Source organism: Dermacentor andersoni, chromosome 2 (assembly GCF_023375885.2).
Source record: "Dermacentor andersoni chromosome 2, qqDerAnde1_hic_scaffold, whole genome shotgun sequence".
NCBI lineage: Eukaryota > Metazoa > Arthropoda > Arachnida > Ixodida > Ixodidae > Dermacentor > Dermacentor andersoni.
In genome coordinates, this window is record NC_092815.1 from 246,947,523 (window position 1) to 246,969,794 (window position 22,272).

The 22,272-nt window shown below is 45.4% G+C and overlaps 1 protein-coding gene across 3 annotated transcripts in view; it reads left to right on the forward strand.

Moving 5' to 3' along the window:
• Positions 1 to 234: 234 nt before the first annotated feature.
• The window catches only part of LOC126539707 (arylsulfatase B-like), a 75,590-nt gene continuing 53,552 nt past the window's right edge, over positions 235 to 22,272 (forward strand). For all 3 annotated transcript variants that reach the window (XM_050186559.3, XM_055075660.2, XM_055075659.2), the window contains exons 1-3: positions 235 to 1,005; positions 3,065 to 3,160; positions 4,908 to 5,001. In XM_050186559.3, coding sequence (XP_050042516.3) covers positions 977 to 1,005; positions 3,065 to 3,160; positions 4,908 to 5,001 — 219 coding nt within the window. In that variant the 5' untranslated portion in view covers positions 235 to 976. The remainder of the gene's footprint in view (positions 1,006 to 3,064; positions 3,161 to 4,907; positions 5,002 to 22,272) is intronic.

The window sequence follows — 22,272 nt, forward strand, 5'->3', positions numbered from 1 at the left end:
CCCCGTGGGAAAGCCGTACTCAAAACATTTCTTTGGTTAACCATGATGACTTACATGTCCCTGATATTGAGCGCGCAGATGTCATGAATTCAAATTTTTCCTCCGTGTTCACCCACGAACCTGCACTTCATATTCCCCCAATACCTGCCACTAGTTTTTCCCTAATGCCACCAGTTTTTATAACCCATGAAGGTATTGCCAAACTCATCGACAACCTTAAGTTGTCAAGCGCTCCTGGGCCAGACAACATAACTGCCAAAGTATTGAAGGGCACCGTGAGCATTTCTAGCTGTATGTTGCAAGTTATTTTTTAGCAATCTGTTTCAAATGGCGAAATACCAAATGATTGGAAAGCTAGTAACGTAACCCCAGTATTTAAGGCAGGAAATCGATCCGATCCTTCTAATTACCGCCCAATTTCATTAACATCTATTCCATGCAAGCTACCGGAGCACATTTTATATTCGCAGATCGCATCACACCTCGACAATAACGCTTTCTTCTATGAAAAACAGCACGGTTTTAGATCAGGCCATTCTTGCGAGTCCCAGCTTTTCGAATTCACCACAGACCTTCACTTAAACTTAGATTCTTCTTTTCAAACTGACGTCATTTACCTAGACTTCTCCTAAGCCTTCGATCGCGTTCCACATCGGCGTTTAAAGGCAAAACTGTCCTGCCTCCACATTAACCCTTTAATCTTGTCATGGATTGACTCCTTTTTCCGCGAACGCTCACAATATACAGTAATAGGGAACCACAGATCGCAAAATACTACAGTCATCTCTGGTGTCCCCCAGGGATCGGTGCTGGGACCACTCCTTTTTCTGATATTTATAAATGATCTTCCTAATGCCATATCATCTTGTATCTGCCTCTTCGCAGACGATTGTGTCCTTTACCGCCGCATATCTACTCCCGATGATCGGACTCTGCTTCAACGCGACTTAAATCTCATAGAAACCTGGTGTGCGACATGGCTTATGCAACTGAACATTTCCAAATGTAAGTTCATGCATGTATCAAGAAAGCGAAATAACCTCAGCTATCCGTATTCATTAAATTCTACACCATTCTCTGAAATAGAATCATACAGGTACCTTGGAATCATCGTGAACAACAAACTAACATGGTCTGAGCACATTGCAAAACTTTGTACAGATGATTCTGAGTTGCTTGGGTTTATCAGACGATCCCTCGCTTTTTCACCCCGTTCTGTCCGTCAACTCGCCTACGTAACATTCATCCGTTCGAAACTCGGATATGCCTCGGCGATCTGGAATCCCCATCAGAACTATCTAATCGATCAGCTTGAAGCCATCCAAAATCGCGCGGCCCGTTTTATCACATCGCAGTATAACAGACGACACAGTATAACTCTTATCAAGGCATCCCTTTATCTTCAACCCCTGGCACATCGGCGTAAAATTTCACAGCTTTGCCTATTTAACAAATTGTACTATACCTTCCCACAGCTCAGAAATTCTGTATTACACCAGCCGCTTCGCACCTCACGCCGTCTTTTCAACTCTCTAAGTTTGCAGCGCATACATGGCTCCACAAACGCATTTAATAAATCTTTTACCTAGCTCCATTACATTGTGGAATGACTTACCCGATTCCATAGCTACTGAAATAGAGCCTAATAAATTCAGGCACTTATTAACAGCACATTTCAAGGGCTGAGTTATTTTGCCGTGTTTTGAATGTGTATGCGTGTTTTGTTTTGTTTCCAAGTTGTTCTTGAGCCGCTGTGTCTATCATAGTGTTGATGCTTCTGATGATGTTAGTGTTGAACATGAGCCCAACTCTTTGTATTGCTTTTTTGTTGTTACCGACCATTAAATATGTAACGACTGCTCCCCCCCTCCCCTTATGTAATGCCCTAAGCCAAGGGCCTTTAAGGGTAAATAAATGATGATGATGATGATCAACCTATATTTTTGCGCGCTGGGAGAACGAAGGCCTCTCAGCGATCTCGACTTACTCTTGTATTGCGTTAGCTGATTCCATCTTGCACCTGCCAATTTCCTAATTTTCTTCACCCCACCTAATTTTCCGCCGCCCTCGACGGCGCTTCCCTTCGCTTGGTACGCATTTTCTAACTCTAATATGGTCTACCGGTTACGGTGCCTTGCGTATTGCATAGCCTGCCCCGCTCCATTTTTTTCTCCTAATGTCAACTAGAATATCGGCTATCGCCGTTCGCTCTCTACTACACTCTCTTACTGTGTCTTAACGTTACACCCAACATTTTTTGTTCTGTCGCTCTTTGCGCGGTCCTTGTTCTCGAGTTTCTCTGTTGATCTTCAAGTTAACCTCAAAGCTTACAATAACTACAGTTAAGTGTTGAGCATCATAGCGCATCAAGCTTTCCATCTACCGGAAGCAAATGCCCATCTGTTCGGGAAGGAATCACAATAATTGATCACACTAAACAAAACATATGGATAGGAACTGGCAGTAGTGCTTACGACAAGGTCCATACATATTGCAGCTTGTCCCTAATACGAGGTTTTGCATGACATAGCACATCTGGTGTCATGTCGTATCGCCAGTTGTCATCATTGGGGCGAGTCAGAATGCATGGGTGCTATTATATTTCTGTTTTAACATCAAGGTATCGCCTCAAATGGCCTCGAATATCCAATCTGAGAATCGTATGCTGTTGAAGTCCTATCACCAGCTGTCATACTTGGGGCAAGTCAGAATGCATGGGCGCTATTATATTTCTGTTTTAATATCAAACTATTGCCTCAAGTGGCCTCGAATATCCAATATGAGAATCGTTTGCAGTTGAAGACCTCGGCACATTTAGACTTCCATATTTCGGCGTCACGTCAGCACTGCAGTTGCTTTTTATACCGGAAGGCGCTATGTTTTCATCCAGTGCGAGTCGAACATAAGTGTCCAAGCACGGTTACTTCGGCTGCGAAGGTGATATTCGGCATCGTGAACGGTACGCGCGTGCCTAAGCTCATATAAACGACTCTCATGCGGGCGTCTTCACTTGTCAAGGGCAAGCCGTTTTGATTGCGCTGTATAACATTTCCACTTTTTTCAGAAGAGCTATTGCCTATATATTGAACAATGTGTGGAATGCATCCGAGACTTTAGACGGTCGATATATCCCCAACCTTCGTGAAAAAATGGTAAAAATGTGAGTATAGCGCAATTATATATTTAACACTAGCACGGCCATAAAACGCTTAGCAAACAACAATTATTAAATTTTAACTCTCATGTGATTATGAGAAACGTCACAGCGGGTTACACTGCATTAATTTGACCACCTTCCTTTCTTTAAGCATCTAATTTTAAGCACAGGAACGTTTTTGCATGGGGCCCCATCAAACTCCGGCCTCTGTGGCTGGTACGGAACACACGATCTCGAGCTCGGCAGCGCAATGCCATAGCAATTGGGGTACCACGGTGGGTAACAACAACTGTTTATTGCAGTGAACGTTCACAGCTGTTGCCATGATAATAGCTTAACAACTATTACGTTTCTTTCGAATGCGAGTTTTGAAAGAAGTTCGTTTTATACAATTTTCGCTGACTGGCCATCTGGATCCGAAGGGTTGTGTCAGTAGCAGTGTCTTGTGGTTTGCGGCTTGGCATGGAATTCAGTCTCAGTCGTTTACATTACTCCACACTTCAAAAATTATATCCGACAGCACACACGCACTTTTATACTACCGCTGCCCCTTTCCCGTTACCTGACTAAGGCGGGGAAAATTGCGCTTCGAAAGTTTCGTGTCGCGTTAGCCCTCGATCCGGCTGTGACTTTTACTTGGAACAGGGCGCACTTTCTATTGGATGTAACAAACCTAAACTGTTTCATTGCTGCAAAGAAAGCAGATTACCAACACTCCACAAAGCTTTACATCTGGAACGCCTTCGTGCTTTGAAAGCTACCCTTCGCTATGAAGCGACAACTAACTGCGATTGTGTGGTCCATGACAACGGTTGGCGTAAAACACGCCTTGATTGCATACGCAACACATGTGTTAACGACACATATGTAACCCATACCAGAATTTATGCCTTTATCAAACTTCGGAAAACAAGGCTGCCGGATCACAATGAACCTTTGCACCTAGAACACGGTAACGAATCCTGTTTTTAGTAACGTGTTTTGTGTACTGTTTTTTGATGTTTACTACAACAAGGGCTCTCGATGATCCAGGCACAATTGACAAAATATTGAATAGAAAAATTATATGCACAGTGTCGTGTTTTTCGTACTCAGGTTCTTGAACCTTTCATAAGAACTGTTTTGCAATTAGTACGCATGTATCACTGGATATTCTGAAGAATTCAGCTCACAAGTGCCTCAAGACTGATGTACTCTTGTCGTTTCGGCATGCCTTTCTGAGCAATGACTATATGGAAATGCTGTCCTGCAATAGCAGGAACATAAATAGTCTCGGTATAGCTCAAGATGCTTGAATCAAGTCGCGGAACGAATAACTTGTCAGGGACGAAAATTTTTGGTAAATGGGGAAGTTATGTCGGGTAGAGATTAAACATTGTAGATTCGCCGAACACCAGCACTGACGGTGTGCTTAACCTTATCGGTAATTTGGACGTTCTCACAAAAATAAGTGAACGCAGTTTGGCGATAATATACCCTTTAAAGCACAGCTGAACGCTCAGATCAAATGCTGCAGTTCCGTACTTGTAGCAACACATTTGCCTCACTGATTTAACAGTGACAACGTTTCAGAGCAGCAAGATTCGCTTGCGTGTTGATAAGGTTTCTCCGACTCGAAGCTGACGCTGTTAGAAAGCAGCGGCTTGGGCGTTCTAATAACAAGTGTACGCCGCTTTTACTTCATTGCGCGAAATATTCAATCAGATTTTACATCAGTGCGACCTGAATGACTCGTTGAAATGTCTTCCAGGATTTTCTCTGGGATTGTTGCGTGTTTGGCGCTGCCAGCAGTTTGCGCTGCCAATAGTGCTCCGCACATCATCTTCATTCTTGCAGACGATCTGGTGAGTCGGAGACGCTTACACGTTCTTGTATCTGGCATACTATTTCTAAAACATTCCTTGCTTATTACTGAAGCCACAAATATTGCTAAACTTGCTTTCGTTTGTCTGTAATGTTTAAAGGGCGTCCCACGTCAGTAGTAATAAATGCATGAAATTGTAAGATCATAAAACAGGTGTGTGCTACGGCCACTGACAATAACAGCATGGTAAGTTAACTTATTAGTTGTTATTAATACAAAATTCGAATATTTATTTTCAGGATAATAATTTCATTTTAAAAAGAGTAAGTTATCTTATTAGTTGTTATTAATACAAAATTCTAATATTTATTTTCAGGATAATAATTTCATTTGAGAAAGAATACGTTTAGAAAGTTCCCACATATTTATTTCCATGCAAATATATTTTATGCATTGGAAATTCGAAATACAGCGCAAAAAATACACATACACATAAAGAACGAGAAGAAAGCGGGTTAACCGAGGTGGTCGATTTTTATTAGTCATATCATAAGAATCCAACAAACACTAATACCAAGGGCAACATATAGGAAATGACTTTTACTTACTAACGGAAATAAAGAAACGATAAATTAATGGAAATGAAAGTGGATGAATAAACAACTTGACGCAGGTGGGGAACGATCCCCACCGAAGTTTTACTAAGGTTGTGGGATCGTTCCCCACATACGGAAAGTTGTTTGTTCATCTACTTTCATTTCGATCAATTTATCGTTTCTTTATTTCATTTATTAAGCACAAGTAATTTCCCCTGTGTTGTCCTTGGTGTCGGTGTTTGTTGGCTTCTCATGACATACACATAAAGAAGACACGAAGGACGCGGACAAGGATCATCTTTCGTGTCTTCTTTATGCGTGTGTATTTTTTGCGCTGTATTTGGAATTTGCAATGTGAGACCGACCAGTCCGACAGCCGGTCCTTCTGGAGTATATCTTACGCAGTTCTTTTTCTAGGTGACCTTGATTGTTAGTTTCACCCGAAGGGCGACGCCCTGACTGCGATAGTAAGGGATCAGCGGTGCGCTTGAACTGCTCCGACGGTGTTCCAATTAAACGCGGGTCCGACTAATGCGGACGCGACATACACGGGTGCGCCAAAGTTTCTGACACGCTAAACAACTTAAGAAACCGTGTAGGACCTGTAGTGACATCCCACAGGCTCTACTACGCTGCCGGCAGAGAGCCGCACCAGTAAAATTACACCGCTTTGAGTCTGAGCACTGATATTATCTTGAGCTTTCATTATTTAATGGCCTTCGAAAGTTTGAGATAAAGACCATGCGCTGTGAATGTTATGTTTCACGAGTTTTGCTTGCGGGTCGTCATTCTGAAAATTATGAGGAATAACTCAGTAAAGAACGGAAGACCTGGTTTGAGGAACCTGATCGTTTAAGAGTATAGCATTCATATAACAGCATTTGCGGCATGCATAAACATATAGCATACGTATACCTACGTACATACGGAGCCGTACGGCTACGGCTATGACGTCGGCGAAGCTTCGCCTGGAGTGTCCATATAATGCTATCGCAATAAAAAGTCCACAGACTGTTCATAAATCTAAATCTGCGCGCTCAATATCATTATAAAGCAGTGACATCCAACTGCAAGCCCCGAAAGAAAGGTCACCGGTCCCTGATCACAAGCATGAGCCAGACATGTGCAATCTCATCGCGAAAACCAATAGCCCCGTCATTCACAGGTGGAAAGTTATAAGCCGGCGCCGAAAGCCGATGAAAACTCTTCTGTCCATTTGTGGCCATCGTGGTTTGTTGGTCTTTCAAAACACGTCTTTGTTGCTACCCAGGTGCGCAAATGCATAGCAGGGTAAGTTTGTATCCATATTTCGCTGCCTTTTGCAAAAATCCCGCAAAAAACAAAAAACAAATAAAAGATAGTGAACGTCATGATCATCTCCATGCTTATTTTTTTATGTGCAACGGCAGGAACGAGACATCTTAAGGAGATTTCAAGTTGCTCTTGAGATACCTGAGCTGACTTTATCATATTCCTCTAGTTGTCCTAATGTCAACGTCCATATAATCCTGTGAAACATTGAAGTGTTTTTACAGCGATGCTGTATACCTCGACCCTCCAAGGAAATTTTCGTGTGGTAAGCAAAAAACTCCCCATACGTGGGCCGATCCCGAAGTTAGTGCAATGCCGGACCGACCCGCGGCGGCGGTGAAGCAGGGGTTAAGCCCTCCCCATACCTGGGCCGATCCCGAAGGTAGTTCAATGCCGGACCGACCCGCGGCAGAGGTGAAGCAGGTGTTAAGCCCTCCCCATACCTGGGCTGATCCCGATGTTAGTGCAATGCCGGACCGACCCGCGGCGGAGGTGAAGCAGGCGTTAAGCCCTCCCCATAGCTGGGCTGATCCCGAAGTTAGTGCAATGTCGGACCGACCCGCGGCGGAGGTGAAGCAGGCGTTAAGCACTCCCCTATGTGGGCCGATCCCGAAGATATTGCAATGTCGGGCCGACCCGCGGTGGAGGTGCAGTTCGCCATTAAGGGGCCCACATACACAGCTTCGCTGGTCATCCTTCTTCACAGAGTGGAAGGGCACTGGGATTCCTTTCCTTACCGTGATACACATTGAGTACCGGTTAAGTTTTTTTTACTCACTACATGACCCGCTAAACAACTAGCTCACTGAATGCGTGCGCTTGTTCTGTAATCGATATTTTATTCTTCCTGTTTGTAAATGGTACATTCATCATTTTTGGTGTTTTCGTGCCCTGCATGTCCATAGGTTCCCGCCGAATTCCTGAGCGTACTTTTACGAAAACAATTCTGTTTCGAACAACATGGAAAACATTTCTACGCATACCGTACATTATAACAAGTTTTACAAGTAATCAGGTAATTGTTATTACTGAGCAAATTGAGCCCATTAACTTAGGGTATTAGTAGCTCAATAGGATATCAAACATTATGCCTATGGTGTCATCTGCCTGTGACGTGCCACATTTTAGCCCTTTATAAACGAGTGCTGCCTGCAGACAAATTACAGGATGAGGAAGAAGATTTGCATACGACTCGCTTTTTGCTGACAGCACGTGCAGAGAGATTGATAGCGTTATAACGATGACTGTGTGTCGCTCATTGTATTCTTTGTTTTACTGCAATGTGCTATCGTACTTAGTCTAACAAATTCTTGCCACGGATTGTTTGCTATCTCACTGCTATTACTCGATTTACACGCATGGCGAAATGTGGGCGCAGTGCGGCGGTTTGCCGGGTGACTTGTGACTGATCTTTTATGTGTGTACTTCATGCCCCTGTATCACACTTAGATTTGCATCTTTCACTCTATTATCTTCGCTAGCATATTCACCTTATTGAATCCCTGGCATTGCCCACGTGTAGTTGCGCATAAAAGCGGCTGCGCGCTTGTATCCCGGTTTACTCTAACGAAGGCCGTGCCACGGCTGAAACATCAGCAAATAAACACGCGTTTTTCGTATGTGCGTTGCTTTTTGTATACTACTTGCATACCGGGCCTACAGAAAATTCTCCAAGGTTAATATACCTGGTAGCGAAGCTTCAATAGAACTCATACGTTCAAAACATGACGTCCGATGGAATTTAGCGTCATCTTTGGGACGAGGGAGGACTTCCGTCGGAAGAAAAAATAATGTGACGCCATATCCGTTAACAACAGCAGAGACGTTATTTTGTTCTCAAAGACGTGAAATTTGTTTTTGTGGTCTGCCGTTAGCGCTGCGTATTCATAGGTCGCGCGATTCAACTTGATGGGCGTTTCGAGCTTTCAGCGCGGAAAGCAATGCCGCAGGAGGTCAGCCATAGGGGCGTCGAAATCGGCCCCCTTCACAGAACATACTTTCTTTTGAAGCTGACGAAAGCATTGCGTGTAGAGTGCTGGTCCCATCGTCAGACGCAAGCCCGTCGGCCAGCGTAGCCGCATGAAAACAGCTAAAGTAAATAATTGCCTGGCGGTCCTAACTCGCTACTTTTGGCTGAACAGGTTTAGAAACGATGAAAATACCCGCGCCATCAAATTCAGACAAACGTTGACAAGCAAAACAGCACAAAGTGTGAGGGGGGCGTATTGTAACAGGTGAACTTTACAAGCGCGCCTCTCTGCACATTGCAAAGCAAAAGTTTTGCGAAATTGTCACAAACTAAAGGGGACTGCGTTTGCCATCAGTGAAGATTTTTCACCCCGCGTTCGCGACATTAGAAGAAACTTGTGGAAATACGGCAAACCAAAAATAATTCCGGCGATAAAGTCTCTCTGGTTTACGACAAACTAAAGATAAACGGGGAGCTATATTTTTGGGACGATGTAAAAAAAGACGTGTGCCTTGTTACAAGTGCTTCAAACCAAACAAAAAACCAGGACACAGAAGCACGAACCCTTCGCCCACGCCGCCAGCAACGTCCCAAATAACGTTCATGAACATAAATGCGCGTAGCATTGTCAACAAGCTCGGCCACCTTGAATCATTACTAGTGGGTTTCGAGCCGGACTTCCTAGCCATTACGGAAACCTGGCTAACAAAAGACATTACCAATTTTGAAATAACTCACCCAAACTACGCTATAATTCGTAAGGACAGACCGACACGTGGTGGAGGCGTGGCTTTCTTAATAAAAGATAAAGTCCCTCTCCTTACAATGCCTGAAGTTGAAGGGGTGGAAGCGATTTTTTGCAAACTTTATTTTTCTAGTGGCGATATCATAGTTGGATGCGTTTATCTCAGCCCTTGTTCCGATTCAGACATATTTCAATTATTATGTACTTATATACAACGTCATGTTAAGGGCACCAGACTAATACTTCTAGGGGACTTCAATCCTCCTGATTTCGACTGGAGTACACTGCAACATCATTCACCTTGCGCGGAAGTTGTTTTCGATATGATGCTTTCCTTCAACCTCACGCAGATCGTAACAGAACCTACCCGTGTACAAGGAACTAGCTCTAACATATTGGATTTAGTGTTTTTGAGCAATCATTTCCCTTATCATGACGCGAATGTAGAAGTACTTGAAGGTCTGTCTGACCACAAACTAATAATGTGTTCCGTCCCGTTTCATTACACTACACCCTCATCCCGAACAATAACATTTCCTGACTACAGCCGAGCTGACGACACTAGCATACTTGACACATTATCTGAAGAGCTATCATTGTTCCGTCAACTCTCATATGACACTAATACCGATATGGAAATTCTTTGGCATAGGTTTAAAAATATTCTATCATATTGTATTACTAATTTCGTTCCTACTAAGACTAAAATAACGCGAAAGAATAATCCTTGGATTACTCGAACTGTAATTCATGCCAAACAGAAGGTCCGGCGACTGAAGAAAACGCAACGACGCCACCCATCAGAACGAACAGCCGAAAAATTAGCATTAGCCATTAACGATTTAAAATCTAAAATCAAAATAGCTAAAGCATTCTATTTTTCAAATACGCTAACAAATTTCCTAAAAGATCCTCCCCAGAAGTTCTGGCGTTACTTAAATCCTAAAGTACATAATGACAGTCACCCGTCCTCGGAGGAAAATCGAAATACTGCAACCACACTGAATAACTACTTTTGCTCCATTTTTACTACAGACGATGGAAATGCACCCCGCAATAGCCCCTGCACCGGCAAGCAACTAGGGCCCCTTGCTGTGACTGAAACTGGAGTCTTAAACCTACTACTAAATTTAGACACTAAAAAAAGATCGGGGCCTGATAACATTTCTAACACATTCCTGCGCAGATATGCCGAGTGGATTGCGAATTTTTTAGTAATACTCTTTAACAAATCCCTGTCATCCTGCACCCTTCCTAAAGAATGGAAAATAGCGAAAATAACACCAATACATAAATCAGGAAGCAAATCAGATCCTTCAAACTTCAGACCAATCTCACTAACCAGCACAATATGCAAGCTACTTGAACACATCATCTTAAAGCACATAACAACCTATCTAGAAGATAACCAAATTCTGACGCCTTTCCAGCATGGCTTTCGAAAGGGACTTTCTACCGTTACTCAACTAATTGAACTCGTGCATGACGTAACCACCTCTATTGATCACCAAAAACAAATTGACCTTATTTTCCTAGACTTTTCCAAAGCCTTCGACCGTGTGTCACACCCAAAACTTATTAGGAAGCTTGAACTAACTTTAGGAACTGGCCCAATTTTAGACTGGATTACTGATTACCTCACTAACCGTACTCAGTTTGTCGAAATTAACAACGAGAAATCCGTAACAGCTGATGTCACATCAGGTGTACCACAAGGAAGCGTCTTAGCCCCAGTGTTATTCCTAATTTTTATAAACGACCTTCCTGCTAACATCTTTAACAACATTAGACTTTTTGCCGATGACTGCGTGCTATATCAGGAAATTAACTCTGTCGCCGACCATATAGCTTTAAATAACGCCATAGCATCAGTAACCAAATGGTGTGAAGATTGGCAGATGACTATTAACGTTAATAAATCTGTTGTATTATCTGTAACTAGGAAAAAACATAGATCACTCTTTCAGTACACACTAAACAGCATCCCGCTCGTTTCTGTCTGTGAATACAAATACTTAGGCATATTACTAACCTCTGACCTCAGATGGGATGCTCACGTTAACGAAGTCACGGCCACCGCACTAAAACAGTTATTTTTCATTAATAGACGCCTCAGACTAGCACCATCTGATATAAAGTTACTAGCATATAAAACATTTGTCAGACCGGTACTAGAGTATGCAAACGTAGTTTGGTTTCCTTTCACTAACAAGCTGATCAAAAAACTTGAAGGCGTTCAGAGAAAGGCGCTCAGATACATATTTAACAAACATAGGCTAGCAGACTCACCGACAGAGCTACTCAAACAAGCCGGGATGCTAACCCTCCAAAACAGAGCAAAACTAGCGCGCCTTAAAACCATTTACCAACTCATAAATAATCAATTAAATCTGGATACCTTACGATACATAACGAAATCTCAAACGAGGAAAACACGTCATAAGCCCCCCCACACACTAAACGAGTATTCATTCCGCACTGACACTTTCAGGTACTCATTCTTTCCACAGACTATACGCGATTGGAACGCTTTGAACGTGGGCTCTGTTAATAGTTCATCACTAATTGCTTTTATCACGCTTGTTGAAAACGATCTACTTACATCTGAGTAATTATTTTGTTTACTGTCAGTATCACTTCGTTACTACCTTTGTTTTGCATTTTAACACATTTATCTGTCCAACCCAAATCTTGCAGCGTGAACCTGATTGTATATTTTTTACTGCTACTGATGTATAAGTTTATTCTTTGTATTAATGTGTATTTCCAAACCGTTATTATTGTCATGTTTGTATGTCAGTGTACTTTTTTGAATGCCCTTTCTGTTACGATCCCTGACGGGATTGACAGTATTGAATAAATAAATAAAATAAATAAATAAATAAATAAATAAATAAATTTCAAGAGCTACATTGCATTGCGAGAGATAGCGGCGTCATCAAGGGTTCAGCGGTACGCTTGAACTATGGTGGGCACTGAAAAAAGGTATTTGTTGATAATGCTGAAGTAAGATAGAGTTGTCTTTTATTTTCGCGCCACGTGTATGTAAAATTGATTAAGCATATAATTTTCGTTGCATGAATCAAACTGCGTGTCGTTTAAATTAAGAACCGTCTTTATCTTTCCCAATGCTTGTTCCATCGTCACATAGTTGCGCTTTATTCGCTGCTCCCGTAAGCACCCTCGCTGATGTCGGTGACAATTTGTTCTTAACCTCGCTTTTCTCCTACAGCTTGGCGACCTACTTGGATCAACCTTGTATTCTCTTTGATATATGTATATATAAAAGTAGGAAAAGCAGTGAATCACGAAACTAAACTCCGCATTGGATGAACATGTGGCCGCAACAGCAAGTGATGCTCCAAGTATGCGATAGCGGCGAGCACAGTCGGCAATCACCGAAATGTGTTAAGCGGGTCAAGCGCGTCGCGTAGGCTTTTATACATCGTTAACATGTCTGCTAGCGTCTCGTTCAAGCGTTCTGTTTGGTGGTGGTGGTGGTGAAAAACGTTTATTTGCTCTATTTACATATGGAGTTATCAGTTCTTCAGATGGCTTCTTCCATCTTGATTTGCAGGGTTGGTGCCCCTAGTCCAGGGCCCCACTGAGGGTCGCTGCCGTGCGAGCACGCCTTACTAGCCCTTGCTGGACTTTCAGGATGTCGCTGGAAAGCATCCTCTCCCACTGTTCCGCACTCGGGTTTTCTATTATGGTTATTTCTTTTGCTTTTTGGCAGGCCCACGTGATATGATATAGCGTGGGCTTGTCCCCGCACCAGGGGCATGTGTTCTCATATTGGGTAGGGTAAATTTTGTTTAGAATGTATAAGTTCGGGTATGTGCCCGTTTGTAGTTGCCGCCAGATTACGGCTTCTTCTCTGTTGAGTTGTTTGTCTGGTGCCGGGTATCTCATTCTGGCGCCCCTGAAGTAGTTTAGCGTGTCAGCGTATGTTTGGCCTACCGGTTCTGGGTCCTCTATGACGGCAGTGTTCTTGGACGCCCGGTTTGTTGCGTACCCTCGAGCTATCCTATCGGCCTCCAGATTTCCCTCGACACTCATGTGTCCCGGTATCCAAACTATCGCGTGTTTGCTTTGCTTGTCTGTGGGTCGGCCGTTAGAGCGGAGAATGTTCAGCGCTTTGCGGCTGATCCTGCCATTCATGTAATTCCGGCATGCTGTTTGCGAGTCTGTTAGAATCGTTAGGGATTTGCCTAGTCGATAGCCCTCCACTGCCGCTAGAGCTACGGCCGCTTCCTCGGCTTCAACTACCGTGCAGTTTCGTATTGACGCGCTGGTGATTTCCCTGAGGTCCGGGCCAATCACCGTCGCCACTTTATGCTTATTGCCTTCTCCTTTGCCGGCGTATGTTGCGGCGTCAACATTCACCGTTTCGTTCCGGGTGGCCAGTGTCCTTTGCACGTACTCTGCCCTCGCCTCCCTGCGTGCCTTGTGCAGGTTCGGGTCCATATTTCTGGGTATTGGTGCTACCCTGATGGTACTGCGGTACTCGTCCGGGATCGTCATGTTATCTTGTACTTCTCGTAGGGTTGATTCGCCGCCGTACCTGACTAGAAGTCTTCTACCGGTTTCAGTTTGCTGTAGTCTTTGCAATTGTGCGATCCTTTGGGCTTCTTGCAGTTCCTCAAAGCTGTTGTGCAGCCCTAGGGCTAGCAGCTTCTCGGTCGACGCTCTTTGGGGTATTTGAAGCGCCGTCTTGAGTGCTTTCCTTAGGATGGTATCGATTTGCTGGATTTCGCTTTTGACAAAGTTGTAGTACGGTAGGCTGTACACCACTCTGCTGACTACTAGGCTTTTTATCAGCTTCAGTGTGTCTGCCTCCTTCATGCCATATCTTCTTTTCGACACCCGGTTTATCATTATGGCCACTTGGTTGACTGCAGTCTTGGTTAGTTCCAGGGCGTATGTGCAACGCTGGTTTGTTTGCACCCACATCCCCAGTATTCTGCATTGCGTCACTTCCGGCATCTGGTGTCCCTCCAGGTAGATTTTCAGGGGCTCGGCCTCGTCGCTGGCCTTGCGTCTCCGGCGTACTCTAAGGAGCTCAGATTTCTCCGTTGAGCATGCGAGTCCTCTTGCCCTGACATATGTTTCTACGCATGCTGCGGTCTCTTGCAACTTGAGTTCTTGGTATCCTAACGGGGCTCTTTGCGCCCAGATGGTGATATCGTCGGCGTACATCGCATAACGTATACCCCCAATTTCCTCTAATTGTTTGGCCAGTCCTATCATTGCCACGTTGAAAAGGATGGGCGAGATAACTGACCCTTGCGGTGTGCCTTTGTTTGGAGTGCTGAACTTGTCTGATCTTAGCTCTCCTAGCCCGATGGTTGCTGTTCTGCCCGACAGGAATGCTTTGACATAGCCGTGTGTCTTTCTGCCGCAGTTCAGGTTGTCTAGGCCCGTTAGTATGGCTTCGTGACTGACATTGTCAAAGGCGCCTTTGATGTTGAGTGCCATGATGATATTTTCTCCGTAGCGTGGGATTTCGCTGAGTATTTCTTCTTTTATCTGCAGCAGCACGTCTTGCGTCGACAGCTTGGCTCTGAAGCCGAACATGCTGTGCGGGTATAATTCGTTATCGTCCATGTAGTCTTGAAGTCTCTTCGTAACCACTCTCTCGTATATCTTGCCCAAGCATGATGTGAGAGAGATTGGTCTGAGGTTCTCTACTTGGAGTTTCTTTCCTGGCTTTGGAATCATGATGATTTCAGCGTGTTTCCATTCTTCTGGAACTGTTTCCGCTCCCCAGTGATTGTTGAGGTACTCGGTTAATTTTTCGACTAACTCGTCACTGTGGTTGCGGATAAGTGCGTTGTTAATTTTGTCCGCACCCGCTGCCGTGTTTCTTGTTGCTCTTCTTATTGCCGCATAAACTTCTTCCTTACTTATGGGCCTGTCCAATGCCTCGTTTTCTTCCCCTTTATATCTTTCTGTGTAAGCGGCCGGGTTGCTGTCGCCAAAGCATTTCTTGCGTACTTTTTCTAGCAGTTCTTCATTCGTCCCTTCATACTGGTGAACCAGTCGATGGATGGCTTTGTTATTATCTGACGTGGTTTTGGTCGGGTCTAGTAGGGCTTTGAGTATGCTCCACGTCTTTGCTGTGTTCAGGGTCCCGTTCAGTGAATTGCTGAACTGCTGCCAGTTTTGTCTCGCAAGCTGCTCCGCATACTCCTCCGCTTTCCTTGTGATCTCTGCTATTTTTATTTTGAGCTTTCTGTTAAATTTCTGCCTCTTCCACCTCTTCGTGAGTCCTTTTCTTGCTTCCCACAGTCTGAGTAGCCTAGAGTCCACGTCCGGTGTTTGCTGCGTGCGTTCTACTTCTTTCGTGAACTTCCTTACTTGTTCTTTGAGTTTTTCTCCCCATTCGGATATCGGCTGGATTTCCCCTCTTGTCGTGTCGCTGTCCGACTCTCTGAAGGCTCTCCAATCTGTGATTCTGGCTTTGCCTATTTGCCGTCTGATTTTATCTGATGTCGTGATTTGTGTTCTTATTATATAGTGGTCGCTTCCTAGGTTTTCCATTAGGTTTTCCCACTCTGCTTGTTTTGTTCGCAAGACGAAGGTGAGGTCTGGGCAGGTATCTTCGGTTACGCTGTTCCCGGTTCTTGTCGGGTTTTCGGCGTCGGTGATTAGCTCACACCCCGTGTTATCTGCCGCGTCGGCTACTGTCCTACCTTTTATTTCTGATGTCTTGTACCCCCAACTTTCCTCTCTGGCATTGAAGTCGCCTAATATAACCAGCGCATTTCCTTTTGCGATTTTGTTTGCTCCTCTAAATAGCTCTTCAAATTTGGCCTTCTTTTGCTTAGGAGAACTATATACATTGACTATGAATATGCTTCCTCCTGCCCTTTTCTTTTTCGGAATTATTTCGACTATTACATGTTCTACGTCCGTGTCAGCTATCCTGTCGCGTTGTATGGCCGTGAGGCTTTTGCTAACTAGGATCGCTGTCCTTTTCCGTTCTTCGTCCGGACTTTCGTAGCACGTGTAGCCTTGCAATTTTGGTTCTACGTTTGTTTCTTGTAGCGCAATTATGTCCGGAGGTATTAATCGCTTGTTAATGTATTGTTGTAGTAGTCCTTGTTTTCTTTTGTAACCTCTACAGTTCCACTGCCATGAATTGGGCAAAGTCCGGTTGGTTTGTTATCTCAGGTTGGCTAGGTGGGGGGTTTGGTGGCGTGAGCGATCTAGGGGGGCTACCTGATCTTAGCTCCTGCATCTCTTGCATTAGTCTATTAATTTTCGCGTCCTGCTCTTCGAGTTTTCTTTTGAGGACCTTATTTTCCTCCTCTAGTTGTTTTTTCCTATTGCTTATAATGTTTTGATTTTGATTGCCCGAGTGCGGAAAAAGAGATTTGGGAGGGCCTGCTTCCCAGCTCACCTTTGTGCCACCGTTGGGCTTCTTCTTGGCCATCTTCTGCTGCTGCTGGCCCTTGTCCTTGGTGGCCGGGGGCACCAATGGCGGGGATGATCTGGAGCAGCTGCGTGAGCGGCTCCGTGAGCGGCTCCGTGAGCGGCTCCGCGAGCGGTCCCACGACTGGTTCCGCGAGCGGCTCCGTGACCTGTCTTGTCCTCCCTCCGAGCTAAACCACCTTGGTCTCCGTTCCCGTGCAGTTCTATTCCGTTGCTGGTGTAGTTGCTGCTGTTGCCGGCCTCGCAGCTCTCTTGCTTTCTTGAGTCGGTCCTTGCAGTCCCTGGATCCCGTGGCGTGATCGCCTCCGCAGATCAGGCACTTGGCTTGTCATTGGTGGTTCTCCGGCGGGTTCTGCATACCGCACGCCCTGCACGCCTTTGTGCTGGGCGCAGGGCAGACGTCGGACCGGTGGCCTTGCTGACAGCAAATGTAACACACCTGCCTCGTCGGTCTGTACGGGTAGCACCTGAATTCCTCTCCGGCGAAAAGCACGTACTTGGGTATGGTGTGGCCGTCGAAAGTGATAACCGCCGTTTCTGATTCTCCTAGCATTCTTGCCGTGAGTACTGTGACTCCTTGCGTGCGTACCTTGATTCTTGCTTTGAGCTCTTCCGACGAGGTCCCTGCGTCGATGCCATGTATAACGCCTCACCTGACGTCTTCCGGTAGAGCCACGTACTTGTTGATTTCGTAGGTATGTCCTCTAAATTGTAGATTAGTCATCCCCAGCATCGTCTTCGCTGCTTCCTCGTTTGAGGTACTTGCGATGATGATGTTGGATCCCGTTCTTAGTCTGACGGTGACGTCGTCTTCTTTAAACTTGCAGTTGCATGCCTTTACGATAGCTCTTGCAACCTCGGTCGCTTTTAGCTCTCTGATTGGTAGGCCGTTCCTCGGGCGTATTATAATCTTCGCGTCGTCCTTGGGGAGCGGCGGTAACCTTTGTCTCGGCTGCCGTTGACCTTTGCTCGCAGCTGCTGCTCCAGCTGTCTTCGCGTTCGCGCCACCCTCTGCCGAGGCGGACGACGCCATCTTGCTATTGGTCTCCCCGCTCGGGGCTTCTTTCTGATTCAAAGTGGCGGCGTTCCGGGATCCGCTCTTCTGTAGTTTCTTCTGGCGTTTAGAGTAGTAAATCTGCCAGTGGTCATCGAAATTTTGCATACCTGAGGTACTGGGCTGGTCTTGCTGCATGGCGGTGGCTGCGAGCTCTCCGTCTCCGGTGGCCTCGGTGCCGGAGGAGCTGCTGTAGTGATCGTCCTCCATATCTTGAGAATCGAGCGGTTTCTGGGCTGGGCCGCTCATGAAAAGCTTGGGGTTCGGTAGACTCGGTCGGCGGGAGTCCATTTCGGCCCGCGTCGGTGTCGTCGACGCGGCCTGGTCTCCCTCGAGCGTCGTGCTCGCGCGTTCCTAGCCTAGCGTTTGGCTTAGCTCCACGGCCACGTGGGAGGTTCAAAGTCCGGTAAAACGCCGAAAATTGGGCCTACCGCCTTGAAACTGGTATCCGCGTGGTCCAGCTTGTGAGATGTATCCGGTCCTAAAAGCTTTTGCGGGCCCCGTGGGTCTTGATGGCATGGGTCGGTCGAAAACTGCGGAGCGCATGCGGCGCCCGTTCGCACTCCTCCGCTGCCACGACGGAACCTTCTGTTTGAACATTCGTCTTCGGCCGGTAGGGCGTTATCCTCAGGTGACTTGTCTGGCTATATTACAGAATAAATTGGGATAAAAGCCGCTCCTCTGTCTATAATAAGAACTCCTGGCTCACCATGTCGCAGTATAGGAGGTTCTCTACGAAGAATTGCGCTATTTCCGACGCACAATGTTTGGGCAGAGCTTTCGTTTTGGCGTAGTGGGTAACGAAGTCGGCGGCCACGGCGATCCATTTGTTTCCGAGTTTGACATCGGAAAGGGCCCCAAAATGTTCATTTCATCATGTTCATTCACTGAAACAGTCGGCAAGGAGGCTGGATCGGCTGTAGGTATCACGCTGGCTTTGTCGATGGTGTCGTGCGTCACTGGCAGTCTCTGTACGTCTTGCCTTAATGGGCGTCGTCGGCTTTCAAGCGTGGCCGCCAGTAATATTTCTCACGGATCCTCGCGAGCATGCGGGAAAAACCCGAGATGCCCTGCCATTGGGTCATCATGAAGGGTTTGAAGAACCTCTGGCCGCAGTGCTGAAGGCACAACTAGATGGTAGCGGGCGCGGACTGGCGAGCAGTTTTTCCTTACGAGGATGCCATTTTGCAACGAAAACTAAGGCAATTCGCGCTTTAATACCCTTGAGACAAAGTCGGTCTGCCGTTCCGAGAACTCGACAAGGCATCTGAGCTCCAGCCCTTCTCGCTGCTATTCGCCGAAGTTGTCGGCACTTATTGTGCCTACGAAAGAACTGTCATCGTGGTCAAATTGCTGGGGGTGGGTCAATAGTAGCGAGGAAGAGGCAGTCGGCATGATAGCGTTTTCGTCCGGACTTGAATATCACGGTGATGTTGAATCGTTACAGTCGGAGGCTCTATCGTGCTAGGCGTCCTGAAGGGTCCTTTAAATTGGCTAGCCAACACAGTGCGCGATGGTCGCTTACGACTTTGAACGACCTGTCGTAGAGGTAAGGGGAAAATTTGTGGTAGCCCAAAATTATGGCAAGGCATTCCTTTTCAGTCGTTGAATAATTGAATTACGCTTTCGGCAGGGACTGGCTAGCGCAAGATATGACTCTTACAAGTTCGTGCTTCGTCTTTACTAGATTAGCGCCTACACCTGCGCTGGTAGCGGCGGCGTGGACTTGGGTATTGGCGTCTTTGTCGAAGTTGGCCAGTACTGGTGGGGACTGCAGGTGTCGTTTTAATTCCTCAAATGCCTGGAATAGTGGTGTTGCCCAATTAATTTGGACGTTGGATTTATTGAGTATAGTCAGATGTGCGGCGAATCGAGAGAAGTTATTGGTAAGGCGCCTATAGTAGGCACATTGAACAAGAAACCTCCGCACTGCCTTCTTGTCGACGTGCTACGGAAAGTTTGCAATAGAAGCTGTTTTCTGCGGACCAGGAAGGACTCTTGGCTTGCTGATGACGTGGCCCAGGAACTGACGTTGGTCTCTGGCTACAGGGTGAGCCCAGGTGACTCGATGGCCTCTAATACTGTCGCAAGGCACTTAATGTGATCGTCGAAGTTTGAGGCAAAGACGACGATGTCATCAACTGAAGAGGACTGCCATTTCAAGCCAGCCAATATAGTTTCCATTACACGCTGAAACTTGCAGCTGCCCAAGCAAAGACCAAATGACATGACCTTGATTGCATAGAGGCCATCTGGTGTGACAAACGCGGTCTTCTCTCTAATGCTCTCGTGACCTTCCATTCGTCAGTAGCCCGTCTTAAGGTCCATTGACGAAATAAACTTTGCATTGCAAAGTCGGTCCAACGAGCCGTCTGCAAGAGATGCCTACGGGCTTTTCGACGGCTGGATGATGTCGTGGCGCAGCATTTTGTCGACTTGTTGCCTTCTAGCTTCACGTTCTCGCGTCGAAACTCTGTAAGGGCTCTGGCAAAATGGTCGAGCACGTTCTTCAATTTTTATGCGATGCTTAGCAACTGGTGTTTGTCGAATCCTTGATGATGACGAGAAGCAGTCCTTACATTGCTTGAGAAGACCTTTCAGCACCTTTCAGCTGCGCTTGCTTATGCCTGGGAAGACTCGGATTAAGATACAAGACTGGTTATGTAATAAGGACAGTCGTCGTAGGTTCAGGTAAATCCCAGAGGACTAGCGTATCGTTGACTGCTGTAAGTTTCATGCTAGCAATCTTGTTGCCGTTGTTCAGGTGTTTTAATCCTTGAATGAAGTTCTTCCGCATTATTTTTGCTAGGAATTAGTTCTTCGGATCCGGTGTTTAATAAGTTGAAAGAAGTGCAGGCGTACGTGGAAAAGCAAGAACAATAAATTAAAGTCGATGTTTCCGCCGGTGTCTAGCCTTCATTAAGAGTCTCTTGAAGACTCTTGGTAAAAACAGGATCCCGGCCGGATCATCGAAATCAAACGCATGTTTGTTCTTGCTTTTCTACGTGCGCCTCAACTTTCTGGATTTTATATATGATGTAAAAGCCTGGGGACAAGGTGGAATAAGAGTCCATTCAATAGAAATGCAGGGACATTATGCTTCAAAAGCTTGTGACTCCTTATGCGCAATGCCTGAAGACGAAGTGTACCACAGAGTTGGTAGAATGGCTACATAATACTAGTCCATAGAAAGTAGACGGTAAAGCAGTGAAGAAAAATAGGCCCATAGCTTGCTTTTAGTAGCCTATAAGGTATTCACCAAGATAGATTCCGATATAATCACGGCAACCCTCCGCCTCACTCGACCGAAGAGATAGGCTGGTTTTAGATAAGGGTATTCCGCAATGCATCACAGCCATGCTATCAATAAAATGGTTAATCAATTTGCGAAGCACAACCAACCTCTCTGTACGACTTTCATAGATTACAATAAAGCGTCTTATTCGTCAGAAATTTCAGCAATCATGGAGACAATGCGTACTTATATAGCAAAGGAAGCATACGTGAATATCTTAGTAAATGTCTATAAAGACTCCAAAGCTACTACCTTAATTATCCACAATGAAATCGGGAAAAGAAAGGGGTCAGGCAAGGAGATACTATCTTTTCTAGGTAAACTTGAATGTGGCGCGGAATACATTGCGTGAAAAGGGACAGAAAAAAGAAGACAGTGAAGCGGCCAAACTACCAACTGTTTTGCAGGCATAAGATGGAAATCAGCTATCGCAAGATACGGGTAATTAGGTGACCGCTGGGATAGGCCTTCGTCCTTCACAGGACTTATAAGTATGTCAATGATGCGAGTACATATTGTAATGTGATCTTTGTTTTGTATTCAAGTTCAAGTTCAAGTTTATTCATCAACGATGTTAGTTTTACAAAGAATTGTCGGTTTTCGGTTTTCTCCTAACAGAAGTTCTTTCCCGCCACGCTGATGATGCTAACGTTTTCTAACGACCACTTTATATTTTATTATTAAATGTGAATGAAATATTTGACAAAATACTTATTGAATAGCCGTATAAGGTCCGGGCTCCATGCGTGCAGTGTGACTGGTTGTTAATATCTTGTATGGCAGCAAACCGTTGTTTTTTTCCTGCTGAAAATCTATTGAATTGAAGTACTGCATCGGCGCCATAGCATTGCCTTGTTTTCTATGAAGCCGCAATGCAGCTCATCATTTCAGCAATCGACACGCC